Consider the following 17,869-nt stretch of genomic DNA (forward strand, 5'->3'; position numbering starts at 1 on the left):
AATTTATTTCTAATGTTAAATTAAGAATGAACAATTACAAAGTTATTGGATTCTGGAAATGTAATTGAACAGAATTATACAGCTTTTAATAATTAAATATTTGGTAATGTTTATTATCATCATTATTATTACATCAACTAACAACCTTAATAAACAATATGTTTATCATATTGAAATTTAAACTTCTTAACACTCACAGTATGTTCTGATAATATGATATTCCACTCACCCACAATTCTCTGTGTAACAAACCCACACCTTACACCTGCATCACCATCTTCCATCCACCAGCTTTATACTGCTTCCACAGATGGCATCTTGGTACTTTCCCTCTCACCTTCCACTCTTTTTATAATTTGCCTTCGTATTAATCCAATAAAATCACTGCACTAACTTAAACATCTCTTTCATGCCACTTCTTTTCCACTTATCATTGCCAATCTCTGAAATTTATATTACTTTAACTCCCTCCATATCCAACATTCTAAAGTACCGATAATGCCTTGGGCACTCACCTCTGGAATGTCCCTAATGTATGCACATCACAGTTAGGAAAACCAGGAGACCAAATCTATCTGAGCAGAGTAGTCCATGTGTGGTGACCAATATGTTATATAATAGTACACCCACCTCTTTATCCTTGTTTTTTCAATGTAATCTCCTTATCATAATAGTAATGTGATGCACTCTTTGCAGCACTTATAATGTGCCCTCTAAACTTCAGTCTACTATTAAGCATCATCTCCAGCTCTCAAATCTCATCCACTTCCTGAAGCTCAGTTCCACCAATACAGTATACAGCCTTATATATCTCTGTAGTCCCAAGTGCAACAACTTGCACTTTGGGAGCGATAAGGATTGAATTTTTTATGATGATTCTATGATTTCAGAAGTCCAAGAGAACAGTGTGAAATTGTAATAAATCCAAGTGTGAGCAAACAAAGTTTGCACCTCAAAGTATCTTCAGGACTGGGGTAAGGTGGCAGACATTTTATTATAGTCTAACCAAGTGAAAAATAAACTTTCAGTGTGAAATTGTGTTTCCCTTGAGCCAAGATTAAGGACATTAGTGATGATAATGTAAGGATGTAGAGAGGAAAAGTGTGGAATGCAAGAAGATATGAAAGAGTTGCTGGTATAAATAAATAAGAAGACTGAGAAAGTAAAAATTGTGAGCCTGCTGCCACAGCATGATAAAAGCAAGTTCAGAAGAGAGGGGGAGGGGGGAGTTTGTGAATGTATCTGCCTGTATGAGTAGGTTTTCTATATACAGAGAAAGAAAGGTTACCATTAGGAAGGCATGTTACTCAAGTATCTAGGAAGGATAAACTATTGTTATTTTCCTTTTCCATCATAAACTGGATTCTTGGATGTAGACTATTGAGGTGACTGAGGAGGGAGTCTAATGTGTTTAGGCCATGAGGCCAAATAGAGAACACATCATCTACATATCTTAGCCAGATAGAAGGTTTTAGAGGGGAAGAATCTATGGCTCGTTTTTCAAAATTTTCCATGTAAAAATTGGCAAGAAGGGGGGGGGGGAAGGGAACCCATGGCAGTTCCCTCTATCTGTTTGTAGATTTTGTTCTTCCAAGAAAAATAACCAGAACTGATGGCAAAGGAAAAGAGCTCTAAGATATCAGAAGGAAAAAACGTTTTTTAAGAGTGTTAAAGTGTCAATTAGGGGAATATTGGTAAACAATGAGATGTACCAATAAGATATGTAGATGACGTGTTCTCTATTTGGCCTCATGGCCTAGACACATTAGACTCCTTCCTCAGTCACCTCAATAGTCTACATCCAAGAATCCAGTTTATGATGGAAAAGGAAAATAATAGTTTACCCTTCCTAGACACCTTAGTAACACGCCTTCCTAATGGCAACCTTTCTTTCTCTGTATATAGAAAACCTACTCATACAGGCAGATACATTCACAAACTCTCTCACCACCACCCCTCTCAGCAATATGGCATTATTAAAACTCTAATGAATAGAGCCCACAATCTTTGTTCTAGTGAAACTGCCCTTTCAACTGAACTCAAACACATACACAACACCTTCCTTTCCAATGGCTACAATGATTACAGAATTAAAAAAATAATAAGTCCTTCCCCATTCTCTGACCATCTCTTCAGAAGGACTTCAGAAATGCCATCACCATACCTTACATTCATGGCACATCAGAAAAAATAGCCAGATCGTTAAAAAAGTACAACCTCCATACAGCTTTTAAGCCCCACTGTAAACTTGCTATCCTTATCCGTTCCACCAAAGATCAGTTCCCTCCTCTCTCAGTGCCTGGAGTATATAGAGTACCTTGTTCCTGTAAACTGGCTTACTTTGGACAGACAGGCAGATCAGCAACATCCGATTAGAAGAACACAAGTCATGCATCTGCAATCACGATTATGATCAATCTGGCCTTGCAGACCATGTTTTGGATACAACCCACAGAATCCTCCTAGAAAAAGCCACCATGCTCCACCATAGTAAATTGAAAAAAGAAAGACTGGTCTTTGAATCTGTATCTACATCTGCACTCAGGAATCAACCTAATTTAAACAAATACGGTTGCATGAAACTTCCCAAAATCTGGGAAACATTAATTATCAGAGATCCCTCTTTACATCCTAGGCCACCTGCAAATGCCCATAGAGGGCACACCACCTAGATAGGACTTTAGTTTCACTCACTGTTGTATTGTATTGTATTTGTGTATGTTGTTTGAAAAAGTTTTTTTGTAATCCCTGACTGAGACGAAATATTGGAAGCATTAAATTTAGTTTTAATCCTTTCTCAGTGCTGATAATATTATTACTATTATTACTATTACTATTATTACGGGCAACTCCAGGGAGTCATTAGACTCATCGAGGGAGGCCCCAAATCATATTCATCACAACTATTTGACATTCATACAGTATCTATCATACCTCGCCTTAAACTCATTCACTATCACAGCATCCACTACAGACTCAGGGAGTGCATTCCACTCATTCACTACTCTAAAAGTAAAGAACCCAGCTCTAACACCTTTACTAACCACACTTTTGCCCAGTTTCCATGGATGTCCCCTAGTCCTCCCACAACCAGCCCTGTTCTCAAAAATATCTTCTGAATTAATTTTATAGAAACCCTTCAGTAATTTGAATGTCTCAATCATATCTCCCCTCCTCTGCCTATCAACCAATTTTTGCAACCCACAAATCCTCAACCTGTTCTCATACGGTTCATTCCACAGACCTGCTATCATCTTGGTCACTCGCCTCTGGATCCTCTCCACCTCCTCCCCATCAAGAAGAAATCTAGGTGACCAAATCTGAGCACAGTAGTCTAGATGGGGTCTTATCAAGGCTCGATACAGAGGAACAATAACCTGCTTGTCTCTGCTTGTCAACGTATTCTTCAGCAACCAAGTGATTTGATGAGCTGATTTGGCCACTTTTGCATTAAACCTGCAACAAGAATTTAAGTCCATTGTTTCTATTTAGATTTAATAGATGTAGAAAGATCTCACAACTCTCTTTGTATAAACGTTCCAAGAGATTATTATTATTATGGACAAACTTAATTTTCTTCCACAGAATTCAGTGTCTGGTGGTGATAGCATGCTCTATAAGTCTCAATTACTATGGCTCATGGAACTTAACATAATCTAAATGTTCAACACAATTCATAACTGCAAATCTACCTGTTTGGCCAAAATACGATAATTCACACTAGCAAGTAATTTCATATACTCCAGGGTGGTGTAATGGCAGATGTTTATCTTTAAATGATAAACCACAAATCCTGTATAATAATAATATTTAATAGACCACAAATCCTATTCATAGCTTTTGCTGGTGAGAGTGCACTCCAATCTTCTTCATTTGACAGACCTGGTAGCAATGAACCATTCCAGTCTTCAAGATCTTTCATAACCAATGCCTAAACACTGATCGACTTGTTATATCCATTGGAGTGACCACAGCTTTTTCAATATCATTACTACCAAAACATAATCTTGTCTCATTTCTAGTAATAAAGATCTCAATTACCTCCACCCTCCCTGACAAATACACTCCATCCATGGCCTTCTTAGTCTCCAAAATTGCATGGTGTCCCCCTTCCTGTTTTTTTTTTATTATTATTATAATTTTTTTCCAATATACTATTTCTCAATTGTACAACTGCTAAATCTATATTAAATCCCAAATTTTTAGAATACCAGTCTCACATCTTGAGTATTGCATCAAAAACCTTCCAAGAAATGTTTGATGCTATCCACAAGAGGAGAGTTCAATTAACCCCCGCCCCCAGACTTACTCCAATCCTCTCTCACAGATGTACTATTTCTATTATACATTTACTGTAGGTAATTTAAGAAGTTTTCTTTAGCTGGATTGGTTTCCATCACTCCACCATTTTCTGAGCCATTAAAAACATTTACAGTTACTGTTCAGCATCCATTCACAAACCAAGTTATAAAACTACTGAATCAGCTTCTCATCATCCTCTTTTAATCTATCTTTCTTTTTCCTCTGAAAGACCTTCTTCATGCTAAAAAACACATTAATAAGCTCCTTCTCTACTCTTAACCACTTTCTCACATATGTCATTGATATACTGTAGGGTTTGCAACTTATATGTAGGTATAAGTTGCAAACTTATACCTATATATACAAACTGTGGACCTGTCTAAGAAGAGCTCCTGATTGAGATAAGTTATTCTAGGAATAATTAAGTATATATGCGTAATTGTTTGAGTAAGAACAGCTGTAAACTTTGTGCGCTACCGGTATTATTAGTGTGGGGGATTTTTCTTGCCTAAACTTAATTACAAAATCATTATTATTAGACCTAGTAACCTGCAGGGGAAAAAAAAAATGGCGGCGGCATTGTCATTCCATGATTTTCATTTAGATTTCAGTCGTTTCGTTAAGTGTGAGGTCTGTTATATGTATTCTTTCGATTACATAAATGATTTGTGGATGTTTAGCGCAGATGGAAGAAGGGTGTGTGCGAAGTATGACCTGAACGAGGAACATGAGTGCACGTTTGAAAGAGAAGGATGGTGAGAAAGAGAGGCAAAAAAATGTTAAAAAATTAGTAAAAAAGAAAAAGAGCGATTTGAAAACCATAACAGATGTTAAAAGGGATGAAAGTGAGGCAAGAGTGGTGGAAGGAAACGAAATTGAGAGAACAAATGAAACTAGAAATGGCGTGATGCAGAAATCGAAAGAATGAATGATAGCGAAAAAAGAATGAATGATATCGAAAGTTGAACTGAAAGTACGGAAATAAAGAAAGATGAATAAGAGTAAAAGTGAGAAGAATGATAGCTAAAGTTGGACGCATGTTAGACCGAAAGTACAGAAACAAAGAAAGATAAATGAGAGTGAAAGTGAGAAGAATGATAGCGAAAGTTGGACGTATGTTGGACCAAAAGTACGGAAACAAAGAAGGATGAATGAGAGGGAAAGTGAGAAGAGGGAGTTGAGAGTTAGAAAGATTGAATGATAGAGAGAATGTGTTGCAAGATTCGGAAAGTGAATTGGATTGGATGAGGCAAGAAATTAAATGGATGCGGAATGAAATTAAGAGAATTCAGGTCAAAACTATTAAAATAAATCATGATGGCATGAAAGAGTTAACGAAAGATGAGCAAGTGGTGTTGTATGGCGACTCCATTATTAAAGGTGTGCCAGAGGATAGAATGCACAATGTATGTTTTCCAAGCGGTAAAATGAGTAGAGTGATTGAGGCATTGAATATGAGGCGGGAGCGAGCAAAAGAGTTAATAGTATTAATTGGTACAAATGAGTCGAGAGAGGACAAAGAGCGTGTCAGAATGTATATCAGGAGGCTGCTTGGAAGGATAAAGAGAATAGTGTGACAGGAAGGGTAGTCTGTGTTGCCTAAGTATGACAGTGGTGAAATGAGGCGGAAAGCAAGGATTACGAATGATATGCTGGCTGAAATGTGTGAGGAGAGGGGAGTACAGTTTGTTAATGTGTGGAATGAGTTTGAGGGACAAAGTGAGCTGTATGGGAGTGATGGATTGCATTTGAGTGGTAATGATGTGAGTTACTTGGAGAGACTGCTGCTGGAAGGTAGAGAAGTGAACAGAGAGAATGAATCAGATCGAGAGGGGAGTGATGCGGAAGAACAGGAGAATAAGACAGGAGAGATTGAAGAAGTGGATATGAATGGGGAAGTGAGTGGTATGAGTATAGAAAATGAGAGAATGGGTGTGCAAGAGGAGCAAGGAAACGGGGAAGCTCAGGGTGGACAAGGGTACACAGCATGAGAAAGGTGGATGCTCCATGAGGAGATGAGAACATGTGTAGGCAGGAAAGGAATGGGATGACCAGGGATCAAGAGGAAACAGTTGGAATTGAAAAGGGTTCTAAAATGAAGAAGCAGAAAGGGAAATGACCCCAGTCTAGCATGGAGAGATCACATCGAGTGAGTGGTATCAGTGGAACTAGCTGTAGATCCAGAAATGAGCTGTTGTGTTTATATAGCAATGCTAGAAGTATAAGAAACAAGGCAGATGAAATGGTTGCATTAATTGTGTCTGTTCACCCAAAGATTGTCGGAATAAGTGAGACATGGTTGGAAGGGGATGACATCCTGACCAGGAATAGAGATGGAAGGGTATGATGTGTTTCGTGAGGATAGACGTGGGAAAAAGGGAGGGGGAGTGCTATTGATGATAGAGAAAGAGTTATGTCCATACAAAGTAGAGATGCAAGAGGGAAATAGTGCCAGTGGTTTTGAAGCAGTATGGTGTGAGATAGAGGTGAATGGAATCAAATACTTGGTGGGATGTTGTTATAGACCAGGTAATGTGGATGGTGGTGATAGTGAAATGTATAGTCAAATTAGCCAAGCAAATAAGAAAAGGGTGATCACTATGGTTGATTTTAATTATGCCAATATAGACTGGAATGATGAGATAGCAACTGGAAGTAAAGAAAATGAGTTTCTTGAGTTTTTAAGGGATAACTACCTCACACAGTATGTAACAGAAGGCACACGAGGATTAAGAGTCTTGGATTTGGTCATCTCGTCAGAGGATGTAATTATAAAAGAGGTGTCAAATATTGGTGAGAGTCACCATGAGGTGATTACCAGGGTGGTTGCCAGCAGTGTGAGGACCGCTGTGAGAAAAGGGTATATGTGGAACTACAAGGGTGGGGGGTGATTATGAAGAGCTCAAAAGACAGCTTGCAGGTGTAGTGTGAAATAAGGAGTTAGCTGGAAAATAGATCAATGTGCAGCTTGGGGGATTTTCAAAAACTATCTATTAAATGCAATGTCTAAATGTATTATTATTATTATTATTATATCACACCTCCATGGAGGGTAGGTGTGAGATGGATGAATAAAGAGATTAAGCATGCGAGACAGAGAAAGAGGGCATGTAGGCAGCATAAGAGAAGTGGAAATAACCAATTTCATGAGGTCTACAAAGACCAGGCAAGGAGGGTGACTTGGTTGGTGAGAGTAACTAAAGAGAGGTATGAATAGCAGTTAGCTAATGAAGCCAAAAAGTATCCTAGGCAATTATTTCGATATGTAGCCAGCAAAAGAAAGAAAGAATGACTATGGAAGGATGACACTGATTGGGGAAAATGGTATAAAGAGCTGTTGGAGAATGTGTGGTGGAGATACTTAATGAGCAATTCATAAAGATCTTTCAATCTTGTGAATGTGACTTCATGGAGAGATTGAGAGCAGTTGATGATGGGGAGGAGAGACTGATTGTAAGTGAGCAAGAGGTGTTTGAGGAGTTGAGTAAACTAGATGTAAATAAGGCTGTGGGACTTAATAATATATCACCACGTATTCTGAAGGAATGTGCCAGAGAGTTGACACCTGCCTTGACATATTTTTTTAATACGAGACTTGCACTTAGTAAACTTCCTAAGGAGTGGAAGGAGGGCAAGATTGTGCCACTTCATAAAGGAGTTGATTGAACTTGAGCATCAAACTATAGGCCTATCTGTGTGTGTCAGGTGTTGTGGTTAAGTTGTTAGAGAAGCTTGTGAGAACTAGGATCCAGAGTTGGATTGACAACAATGGTATTATCTTTGATGGACAGCATGGATTTGCTAAAGGGAGGTCATGTTTTAGTAATCTACTTACTTATTACAATAAAGTGACTGCTTCCTTGAACAGAGGAGAAGGATACACAGTAATATACTTTGATTTCGCAAAGGCTTTTGATAGAGTACTTCATGATACGTTGACAGTCAAACTAGAGCAGATGGGGTTGGATATTAGATTAGTGCATTGGATTGGAGACTGGCTATCTGATTGGTATCAACAAATTGTGTATGGGGGTGCGATATCCAGGAAAATGAAAGTCACTAGTGGAGTGCCTCAGGGGTCTGTTTTAGGGCCATTACTGTTTAACTTGTATATTAATGATATTGGCGAAGATTTGGATGGAGATATTCAGTTGTTTGCAGATGATGCAAAGTTGGGACGAACCATAAAGAGTAGTGAAGATGTTGTGGCCTTGCAAGAAAACTTGAATAAATTGAGTGATTGGGGATGCGAGTTCAATGTTGCAAAATGTAAGGTTTTAAAATTTGGAAAACAAAGATGGGATGCAGAATTTATGCTTGGTGAGAATATATTGTTGGAGGTAGAGGAAATAGATCTTGCGGGTGATAGTGGATAAGGATCTAAAATTTAGGGGACATAGCCAAAATTGTGAAGACCACACAAAGACCTCTGGGAATGATGCAGAGGACACTGACGTGTAGAAGTAGGGAGATTCTTGTTCCATTGTATGAGGCTTTATTTAGGCCAAATATGGACTATTGTGCCCAGATTTGGTCACCGGATTTTCAGAAGGATGAAGAGATGTTGGAAAATGTCCAAAGGTGACCGACTAAGGTAGTTTCTGACCTCTGGAATGTTGAGTATGAGGAAAGATTGAGAAGATGTAATTTGCAGAGTCTGGTGGAGAGGAGGAACAGGGGGAGATATGATAGAGACCTGCAAGTTGGTAAGGGGTTGTTATAAGATCAATGGTGAAGAAGTTCTACAGAGAATAGTGGGAGATCAGAGGAGAACCAGAGGTCATCCCTGGAAACTGTATAAAGAGGGTGTGAGTAAGAGAGTGAGAGACAGGCTGTGAATGATTGGAATGCCTTGCCTGAGAGTGTGGTGTCTGCAAGGAGTTTGAATGTGTTTAAGACACGGTATGTTGAGATGTGTGTGTGTGTGTGATAAAAGGACACCTCCCAGATGGGTCTTTGACTCCATGAGGTCTTGGGGTAATAATAATATAATAAAATCACTCTACAAAAAATTAGTTGACATCAATGGGAAAGGAGTAAATGCATGTTGTGAACACACACAACAACATATATATATATATATATGCTTTTTCTCCCCCTTTAGATATCAATGAATGCAAGCAACAAAGCATATGCCCAGGACAAGAAAATATTTGCATCAATACATATGGAAGTTTTCAGTGTAGCAGTGTGAGATGTCCATTGAATTTTGTTCAAGACAGGAGAAGTCACAGGTAAGTCATAACAGCAGTTAACAAACAGCACAAGTCACTAAAGTCCATTATATGCAGCTGTCAAACTACATATACTGGCCAGTGAATTAGAAACTTTCATTTAATAATTAAGCATTAAGAATTAAGCACATATACAATTTCACATAGATTTCACAAGGTGTTGGATTGCATCTACATCTGCAACATACCAGCCATTGACCAGACAGTCCTTTAACTGACTCAGATTTGATGGAAGACCAATGCTTATGGATCTGTTTTTCTAACATATCCCATACATTCTCAATGGTTTAGTTTCAAGCTTTGTAGTGGCCAGGGAAGATGGTGGAAGTTGCTGTCATGCTTGTTGAACCACTGCTGAATAATTCTTGCACAATGGACAGTAGCATTGTTGTCCATGAAACAACCATCACCTGCTGGATAAAAAGTAAACATTGCAAGATGGACTTGATTAGCAATAATGTTAAGATATTTTTCGGAAGACACCTTCCAGCAATATCAAAGGACACATCCCATACCAGCAGAATATACTCCACACCATGAAACCACCTCCAGAACCTTGAGTTGTGTTTACAAGGCAAGCTGGGTTCATTGCTTCAAGAAGCTCACACCAAACTCTCTGTCTGCCATCAGTACAGAATGAGGTGTACCATGACTCATTAGACCACGACTTTTTTTTTTCCAGTGTCCAGTCATGGTGTTCTTGACACTACTGTAGATGAACTTTCCAGATCTTTGCAGAAATCAGTGGTTTCCATATAGGCATGCAAATGCCCATACCCATTCTCTTTAATTTTCTCTGCATAGTTCGGTGAGATATGGGTCAGGAACAGCCTTCATTAAATGCTTCAGTCAATTGCTGCACACAGGAAGTTCTGTTTGTCAAAAAAAAAACTTTTCAGGTGATGCCAATCTTATTCCTGACAGAATGTTTTAGGACCATAGTTACAGCTTTTAGACAAGCAACGCTAATTATTTTTCCACTGATAATACACCCAGGATATTCCAGCTTTTGAGAAACTAGTCAGCTCTGCTGTTTTCAAAATCATGGTTCCAACAAGATGGGCACCCAAAATAAGTCCTTTATGGAATTATGAAAGATCTTTTGTTTCTCACATTGTAATCAACTATTGATGCATGTGTTCAAGTATTTTGCATGTAAGCTGCATAAGTGATGTTTATGTACATCTGTATAAATGTTTCTAATTCAGTTGCCAGTATGTGTATTTGCAATATTTTAAAATGTTCTCTAATTGAAATCTCTCCATAATCATAAAATCTACCATAGAATTTATCAGCCAGTTGGTTTGTTACTTTTAACATTTAATAGATTAATTTTTTTTTTCACTGTACCAGATTAAAAAATTATTACCATCAGAAATGGTTGATAGTAAACTTCATGTTCATATGTTGTACACACTTTAAAAAATAAGCCAGTTAAAGCACTGTCATGTATCAAGTTAATAGACAAAAAAATCATGTAATTCAAAACTTTTTGCTGTTTTAGCAAAAAAAATTTATTATAATTATTATTTTGGCAACATCTATGGAGTCAACAGACTCATTGTGGGAGGCCCATTCAACCAGCAACATGTCTATCATAATGAGCTTTGAAGTTATTTACACTATCTGCATTCACAATGCATTCCACTCACTAACAGTTCTCCATGCAAAAAAAATTTACTCTTCACACCCTTCTTCACATCACATCTTTATCTAACTTCCAGGGATGACCTCTTGATCTTCCATCGTAACATCCCTCTTTTTATAATTCCTTCTATATTAATCTGATGGAATTCCTTAACTAACTTGAAGGTCTCTATCATAACTCCTCTTTTCCTCCTATCTACCAACCTCTGTAATCCATATTCCCTCAAATGCTCCTCATAACCAACACTCCAGAGGTCTGATATCACTTTGGCCATTTGTTTTTAGACCCACCCTAGTGCTTCCACATCCCATTGAAAACTAGACCAAATCTGATCAAAAGAGTCCATATGTGGTCTGACCAATGCCTTATAGAGGCACCACCACCTCCATATAACTGCATGTCATTGTACTTTTTATCATATCAGCAATACGATGTGCAGTCTTTGCAACACTTGCAATGTGCCCTTGGAACTTCAGTGCATTATCTACCATCACTCCAAGATCCCAAATATCATCCACATCCTGAAGTGCAGCTCCACAAATACATTATGTAGCCTTATATCTCTGTATCCCAAAGTGTAACACCTTGCATTTATGAATATTAAAACTGCAACCCTACTCATTTGTCCAAGATAAAAGTCCATTCAAATCTTCCTGTAGGGAATTAACATCAGCACTACTCCTGATAATTCTACCTAACTTTGCATCATTAGCAAACATTTGAAGATCCCCAGTGAGTCCATATGAAATATCATTAACAAATACGTTAAACGATAGGGGTCCAATAACAGAAACCTGAGGGACTCCACTGGTCACCTTCCTTTTCTAGACACCGCTCCATCATACATAACTTGCTGGTATCTTTCAGAAAGCGTCTTCAATCCATCTAACCAATCTGCTATCTAATTCCATCTTCTCAGCTTATACACCAGTCATGTGATAATCTATGAACTGCCTTTGCTAAGTCCAAGAAAATCACTGCTGTATATGAATCTCCCTTATCTAATGCAGTCATAACCTTATCATAAAACTGAAGCAGATTGCTAAAACAAGACCTGTCTTTCATAAATTCTTGCTGACCATCATAGAGAATCTTATGTTCATCAACCCAATCCTGTATTCTATTTGAAACCAATTTTTTCAACACGTTGATCACAACTGCAGATGTACAGACTGGTCTATAATTGACAACTTCTGTTCCCAAACCATGCTTGTGGAGAGGTATTATTTTGCCTTCTTTCCACTCCTTAGAAACCATCCCACTACAAGACCTTCATTAAACAACCAGGTCAAGGGCTAACTTTTTTTACACATTCTTTATAAATATGTGGTGATATGTTGTCCATTCCCACAGCTTATGTGGATTTAAATGAAAGAATGGCTGAGATCATGATAGGCATGGAAACAAGTAGAAACTAAAATTACATCTGAGATGTGATGATATTATAACTTATAGAACTGAAAAGGAGCTATTATGTTATGTATGAATGCCAAGTGTTTGAAATAAAAGCATTGAAATTGTTGCATTGATTGAGTTGATCCATCGAAAATTGTTGGAGTGAGTGAGACATGCTCAGATGAGAATGACATACTGACAGGAATAGAAGTGTTTTTAATGAAGACAAACAGGGCAGAAACAGAGGAGTGCTGTTCATGGTAGCAGAGAAGTTATGCCTAACCAAGGTGGAGATGCAACAGGCAAACAGTGCAGTGATATTGAACTGGTATAGTTATGAGGTAGAGACAGACAGGATGAAATATCCAGTTGGATGTGTTGCTATAGACCTTTTAATGTAGAGTGCTGTGAGGATATGTATAAGCAAATTAGCCTTCAGTCTGGCAAGTAAGAAAAGGACGATTTTAATTATGGTAATATAGACAGAAATGAAGAGATGGCATCTAGAGACAAAAGACATAATTTCTAGAGTTTCTGAGAACTACCTTAGGTGGTGCATAACAAAGGACGCACAAGGATCAAGGAACTTGGATTTGTTCATCTCAGCAGATGTTATTATACATCAGGTGTCGAATATTCCTCCTTTTGTGAAAGTGACCATGATGCAATTACTCAGGTGGTGGCTAGTCATATGATGATTTCTGTGAGAAAGGGGTATATGTGGAACTATAATGCAGGTGATTATAACAAATTCAGCAGACAGCTTGCTGCTATATTATGGCATGAGGAATTGGATGGGAAAGAGATCAAAGCTGCTTGAGCCATACTCAAGAACTGTCAATGCCAAAGACAATGTCTGAATGTATTCAAAAAAGTCAGGAGGTTGAATAAAGTATGAAATGGATAATTGAAAGAGTGAGGCATGCAATCTGGAAGAAGAAGAAGGCATTATGGAGGCAGCACAAGATAAGTGGCAATAATGTTTCATGAAGAATACAAAGAGCAGGCAAGAAAGGTGACTTACTTGGTAAGAGTAGCAAAAATGCAGTAAGTAGTAGTTAGCTAATGAAGCTAAAAAAAAAAATTCCAGAGAGTTCTTTTGATACATGGCCACTAAATGAAAGAATAATTATGGAAGGATGATATTAGCTGCTGAAAGATGTAGCATAATAACCACTGTGGAGGATATAATTGAGATTAAATGAGCAGTTCATGTTCATAAAGGTATTTCATTCTTGTGAATGCAACATCATGAAGAACTTCAGTGCAGTGGGAAGGGGAAAGGATGCACTAATGGTGATTGAACAAGAGATATGAGGAATTGAGTAAACTTTATGTGAATGAGGCTGTAGGGCTTCATAATACACTGAGTGGGCACTTTATAAGGAACACTTCTCCCCATTTAGCAAAATGAGATCTTCCTAATAAAGTGGCCATTCAGTGTATATCACCACATGTTTTGAGGTACTGTTCCAGGGAGTTAACAACAGCATTAACATACCATTTTTAATACGAATCTTAGATTAGATCAAGTTCCAAAGAAATGGAAAGAAGGCAAAACTGTTCCCCTTCATAACATAGGTAAGAAGACAAAGGCTTCAAATTATAGGCCAGTCTGTGTATCTGGATTGTGGTTGAAGTGGTAAAGAGGTTAATTGAGACCAAGATTCAGTTTTGGACCAACCTCTTTTATGGACAACATGTTTGCTAGTTGACAAATGCATTGGACAAGGGAGATGCATACACAGTGGTATATTTATATTTTGCCTTTGATAAATTACCATGTAACAAGCTAGCAATTAAATTGGTAAGGATGGGATTGGATAGCAGATTAGTGCATTGTATTGGAGATTGGTTGTCTGATAGGCATCAGCAAGTTGTGTATGGGTGAGCAATATCCCAGAAAAGGAGTCACTAGTGGTGTGTTCCAAGTGTCTGCTTTGGGACTGTTGCTGTTTAATTTGTATGTTGATATTGAGAAAGGTTTGAATAGTGATATGCAGATGTTTGTAGATTATCCAAAGTTGGGAAGAACTATGAGGAATAGAGCAGATGTTACAAAGCAATACTGCTCTATGAGGAATAGAGCAGATGTTGCTTTGTAAGAGGACTTGATAGACTTGCTGAATGAAAATGATTAGGGTTGCCAGTTCAGTGTTGCAAAAGCATAAAGTTTAAAATTTAGGAATCATAGATGGAATACAGTATACAATTGGTGGGAGATCTCAGAAGTGGAGGAAATGAGGGCACTATGAGGTGATGATAGACAAGGACCTGAAATTTTAGGGAGACATTGCTAATATGAGGACAGCACAGTGGATTATGGGAGTTACACAGGGGACACTGATATATAGAAGTGAGGATGTTATGGTTCCATTACAGAAGACTTTGATCAGGCCACATGTGGATTATTGTGCACATATTCGGTCAACTGGTTTTCAGAAGGATGAAGGGATAATAGAAAGGGTCCAGAAATGACTGAGTAAGGTGGCTGCTGACCTCTGGAATGTTAACAGCAACACTGTGATTGTCTTTAATCTGAGGACAGATTGAAGGACTGTAATTTGCAAGGGAGGAAGAGGAAGGGGGGATAACTGAGACATAAACCAGTAAGGGAATCAATGTGGATGAGATTTTTCTCAGAATGGGAGGACAGGGACATAACAAGTGACTTATACAGTTTCTATTCCTGGAGAGTGGTGAGTGATTGGAATGCAGCATTGCCTGAGAGTGTGGTGAGTATGGAGACAGTGAATGAATTTAAGGAACAGCATGATGAACTGTGTGTGTGACAATTGGACCTCCTTTCACAATGAGTTTTTGTACTCCACAGAAATCTGATAATAAAAATAAAATGGCATACCAGTCTGGCATGGTTGGTTGACCAGTTAGCATATCTGCTCTGCAATCTTCACAGATTTATTACTTTCTCTTATACAGTATGACTCACTTTACACATTCTACTGCACTTGGCCTGGTTGGCTGTTAACGAACCTGCTCTCCAACCAGCAGGCTGTAAGTTCGAATCCTGCCATGGCCATAGTTTTTAGTGATTGTCTTTAGGTGAGAGATGAACTTCATTATGGACTGGTTCGAGACACTATGCTGCTTAATGAAGGTATGAAGTGGCTTCAAAAGTTCCATGTTTGGTGTCTACAGCAGGATTATCCAACGACCTGAATTCTTTCAGGATATGTGCAACTGTTGTTTTATAGGACTGATTGGTCTGAAGTGTCTTCAGAAGAAAAGTAATAATCACAAAAGATGTGATTTTGTTTTCAAGGGAGATTAGGCCCTGGCCTTTCTTGTTGAATGGCTTGGAATGCTGTGTAGGGTGCTCAGGTTATTTGGTTCCAAACAAAAGGTTTTATTGCCTTTTAGATTTGATGAAGTTGTGTGTGTGTGTGTGGTGGAGTGGAGTGCCCTCCTACGATGAGTCCTTGGAGGTGTCATGTAATAATAATAATAATATACAATAAAAAGATTTCATATATCACGTTACACTAAATGGACATACACACAAGCTATATGAATAGACGGCTCTCAAAATAAAAAAGCAAGCAGTGTAAAAATACAAACAATTTTTTAAGGACAAATGTATAAAAAGATGGGAAAGGTAGGAGTGAAACAAATGCAGGTATGACACCATAGCCACTTAGAAATATATATGTTATATAAATAGCTAATATCTATATATAATTAATAAAAAATTAAAAGTAATCAGTCAGATGTCGTAAATGGGATTATGTGTAATAGGCATAGTATTTTTAAAAAGAACAGAACAGACAGGAGAGGGGGTTATTATTAATGATACCTAATGATTTCAGTCCAATTAGGACAGAAATGCATGAAAGCATAATGATAATGTTCCATATAGCAGTGAGTTTGGGGCACTCTGGAGTGAAGTAAAGGCTAACAGGATGACATATATGATGAAATGGAGCTAGGAGATGATGAAATGCATCACCAAATTACTCTGATGGGTACTAAATGAGTAATCATTACAAGTTACTTAAATTATCCAAACACTGATTGGATATTGAAAGTTTATTTTTCACTTGGTTAGACTATAATAAATTTAGTTTAATCCTTTATCCAAGTGTGAGCAAACAAAGTTTGTGCCTGAAAGTATCTTCAGGACTGGGGTAAGGCGGTACAACACCGGGCAACTCGTTGCAAAGGTGGAGCAAGCTAACATCACTCCTATCTCAGTATCTCCCATAATGCAAAACACATCTCCTTGTGGATATGTCTAATGTTATGCATTAAGGGAAAGGCCACTACCCAGACTAGTTTTGACCTTTATTGAGGTCTCTTCAGTGGGAGCTGATTGGGTAGAAGAGAAATCTAATGATAAGAATAAAAGAGAATTTATTTTGCTGTTGCTAGACAACTTCCTGAAGCAGCATGTAAAAGAAGCAACTTGAGGTCAAAGAGTGCTAGATTTGATCACATCATCAGAAGTGGTCTCATGCATTAGAAAGTATCACCCAAGTTATACAAACATGTCAAGTGCCTTGTTAATTCTGCTGAACATTCCTTTAGCATACATGCCAATATTCCATCTGCTCCTATTTACAAATTCTTATCCAGGTTATGCAACAGCTCTTGAACTTCATTCTTATGCATCTCTAGCTCTTCATCCAATGTAGTAGTAATAACAGTAGTACAGTGTACCATGCCACATGCTTCTGGTTGATAGATCTTGGCAAAGGAAATGCCCATTGTTTGAATAAGGGTAGTGCAAAAACTGATGTGCTTAACTACCAATCTGCCAGTATCTTTGGAATGGTGGTGAAGATTTCAGTAAGTTGGTAAGAACTCTCATACAGAAATGGGTTTCCAGACAAGCTATACACTGCAAGGAACAGCAGTGTATGGATTTACTAAAGGGGATCATGTTTTAGCAGTTTGCTCATATTTTATAAACAATGTTGCAGCTGAGTTAGATCAGAGGGGATGCACTATGATAATGTTGGACTTTGCTAAGGTTTGATAGAACATCTCATGAACAGTTATTGCATAAACTGGAGAATATTGGATTATAAACTCTTGACTTGGATAAGTAGATGGTTGACAGATAGGTATCAGAAAGTGTTATGATGGGTATGAATCTGCCAGATTTCAGGTGACCAGTAATGTATCTTAGGGATCAGTCCTTGGACCGTTGTTGTTTAATCCGTACATTAATGATAATGGGAAGGATCGACATCAGATGTTTATTTGTTTTCTGTTGACAAAGACAGGCAGGGCAATCAGCAATGCTACTGATATCCAGCACTTACAGAAT

The 17,869-nt window shown here is 38.0% G+C and overlaps 1 protein-coding gene across 2 annotated transcripts in view; it reads left to right on the forward strand.

Moving 5' to 3' along the window:
• Positions 1-17,869, forward strand: part of LOC150109235 (uncharacterized) — a 415,237-nt gene that overhangs the window by 373,352 nt on the left and 24,016 nt on the right. For both annotated transcript variants that reach the window (XM_090406508.1, XM_090406517.1), the window contains one exon: positions 9,407-9,536. In XM_090406508.1, coding sequence (XP_090262634.1) covers positions 9,407-9,536 — 130 coding nt within the window. The remainder of the gene's footprint in view (positions 1-9,406; positions 9,537-17,869) is intronic.

Source organism: Typopeltis vanoorti, chromosome 2 (genome assembly GCF_054136105.1).
Source record: "Typopeltis vanoorti isolate ZY-2024b chromosome 2, IOZ_Tvanoo_1.0, whole genome shotgun sequence".
In the NCBI taxonomy this organism is placed as follows: Eukaryota; Metazoa; Arthropoda; class Arachnida; order Uropygi; family Thelyphonidae; genus Typopeltis; species Typopeltis vanoorti.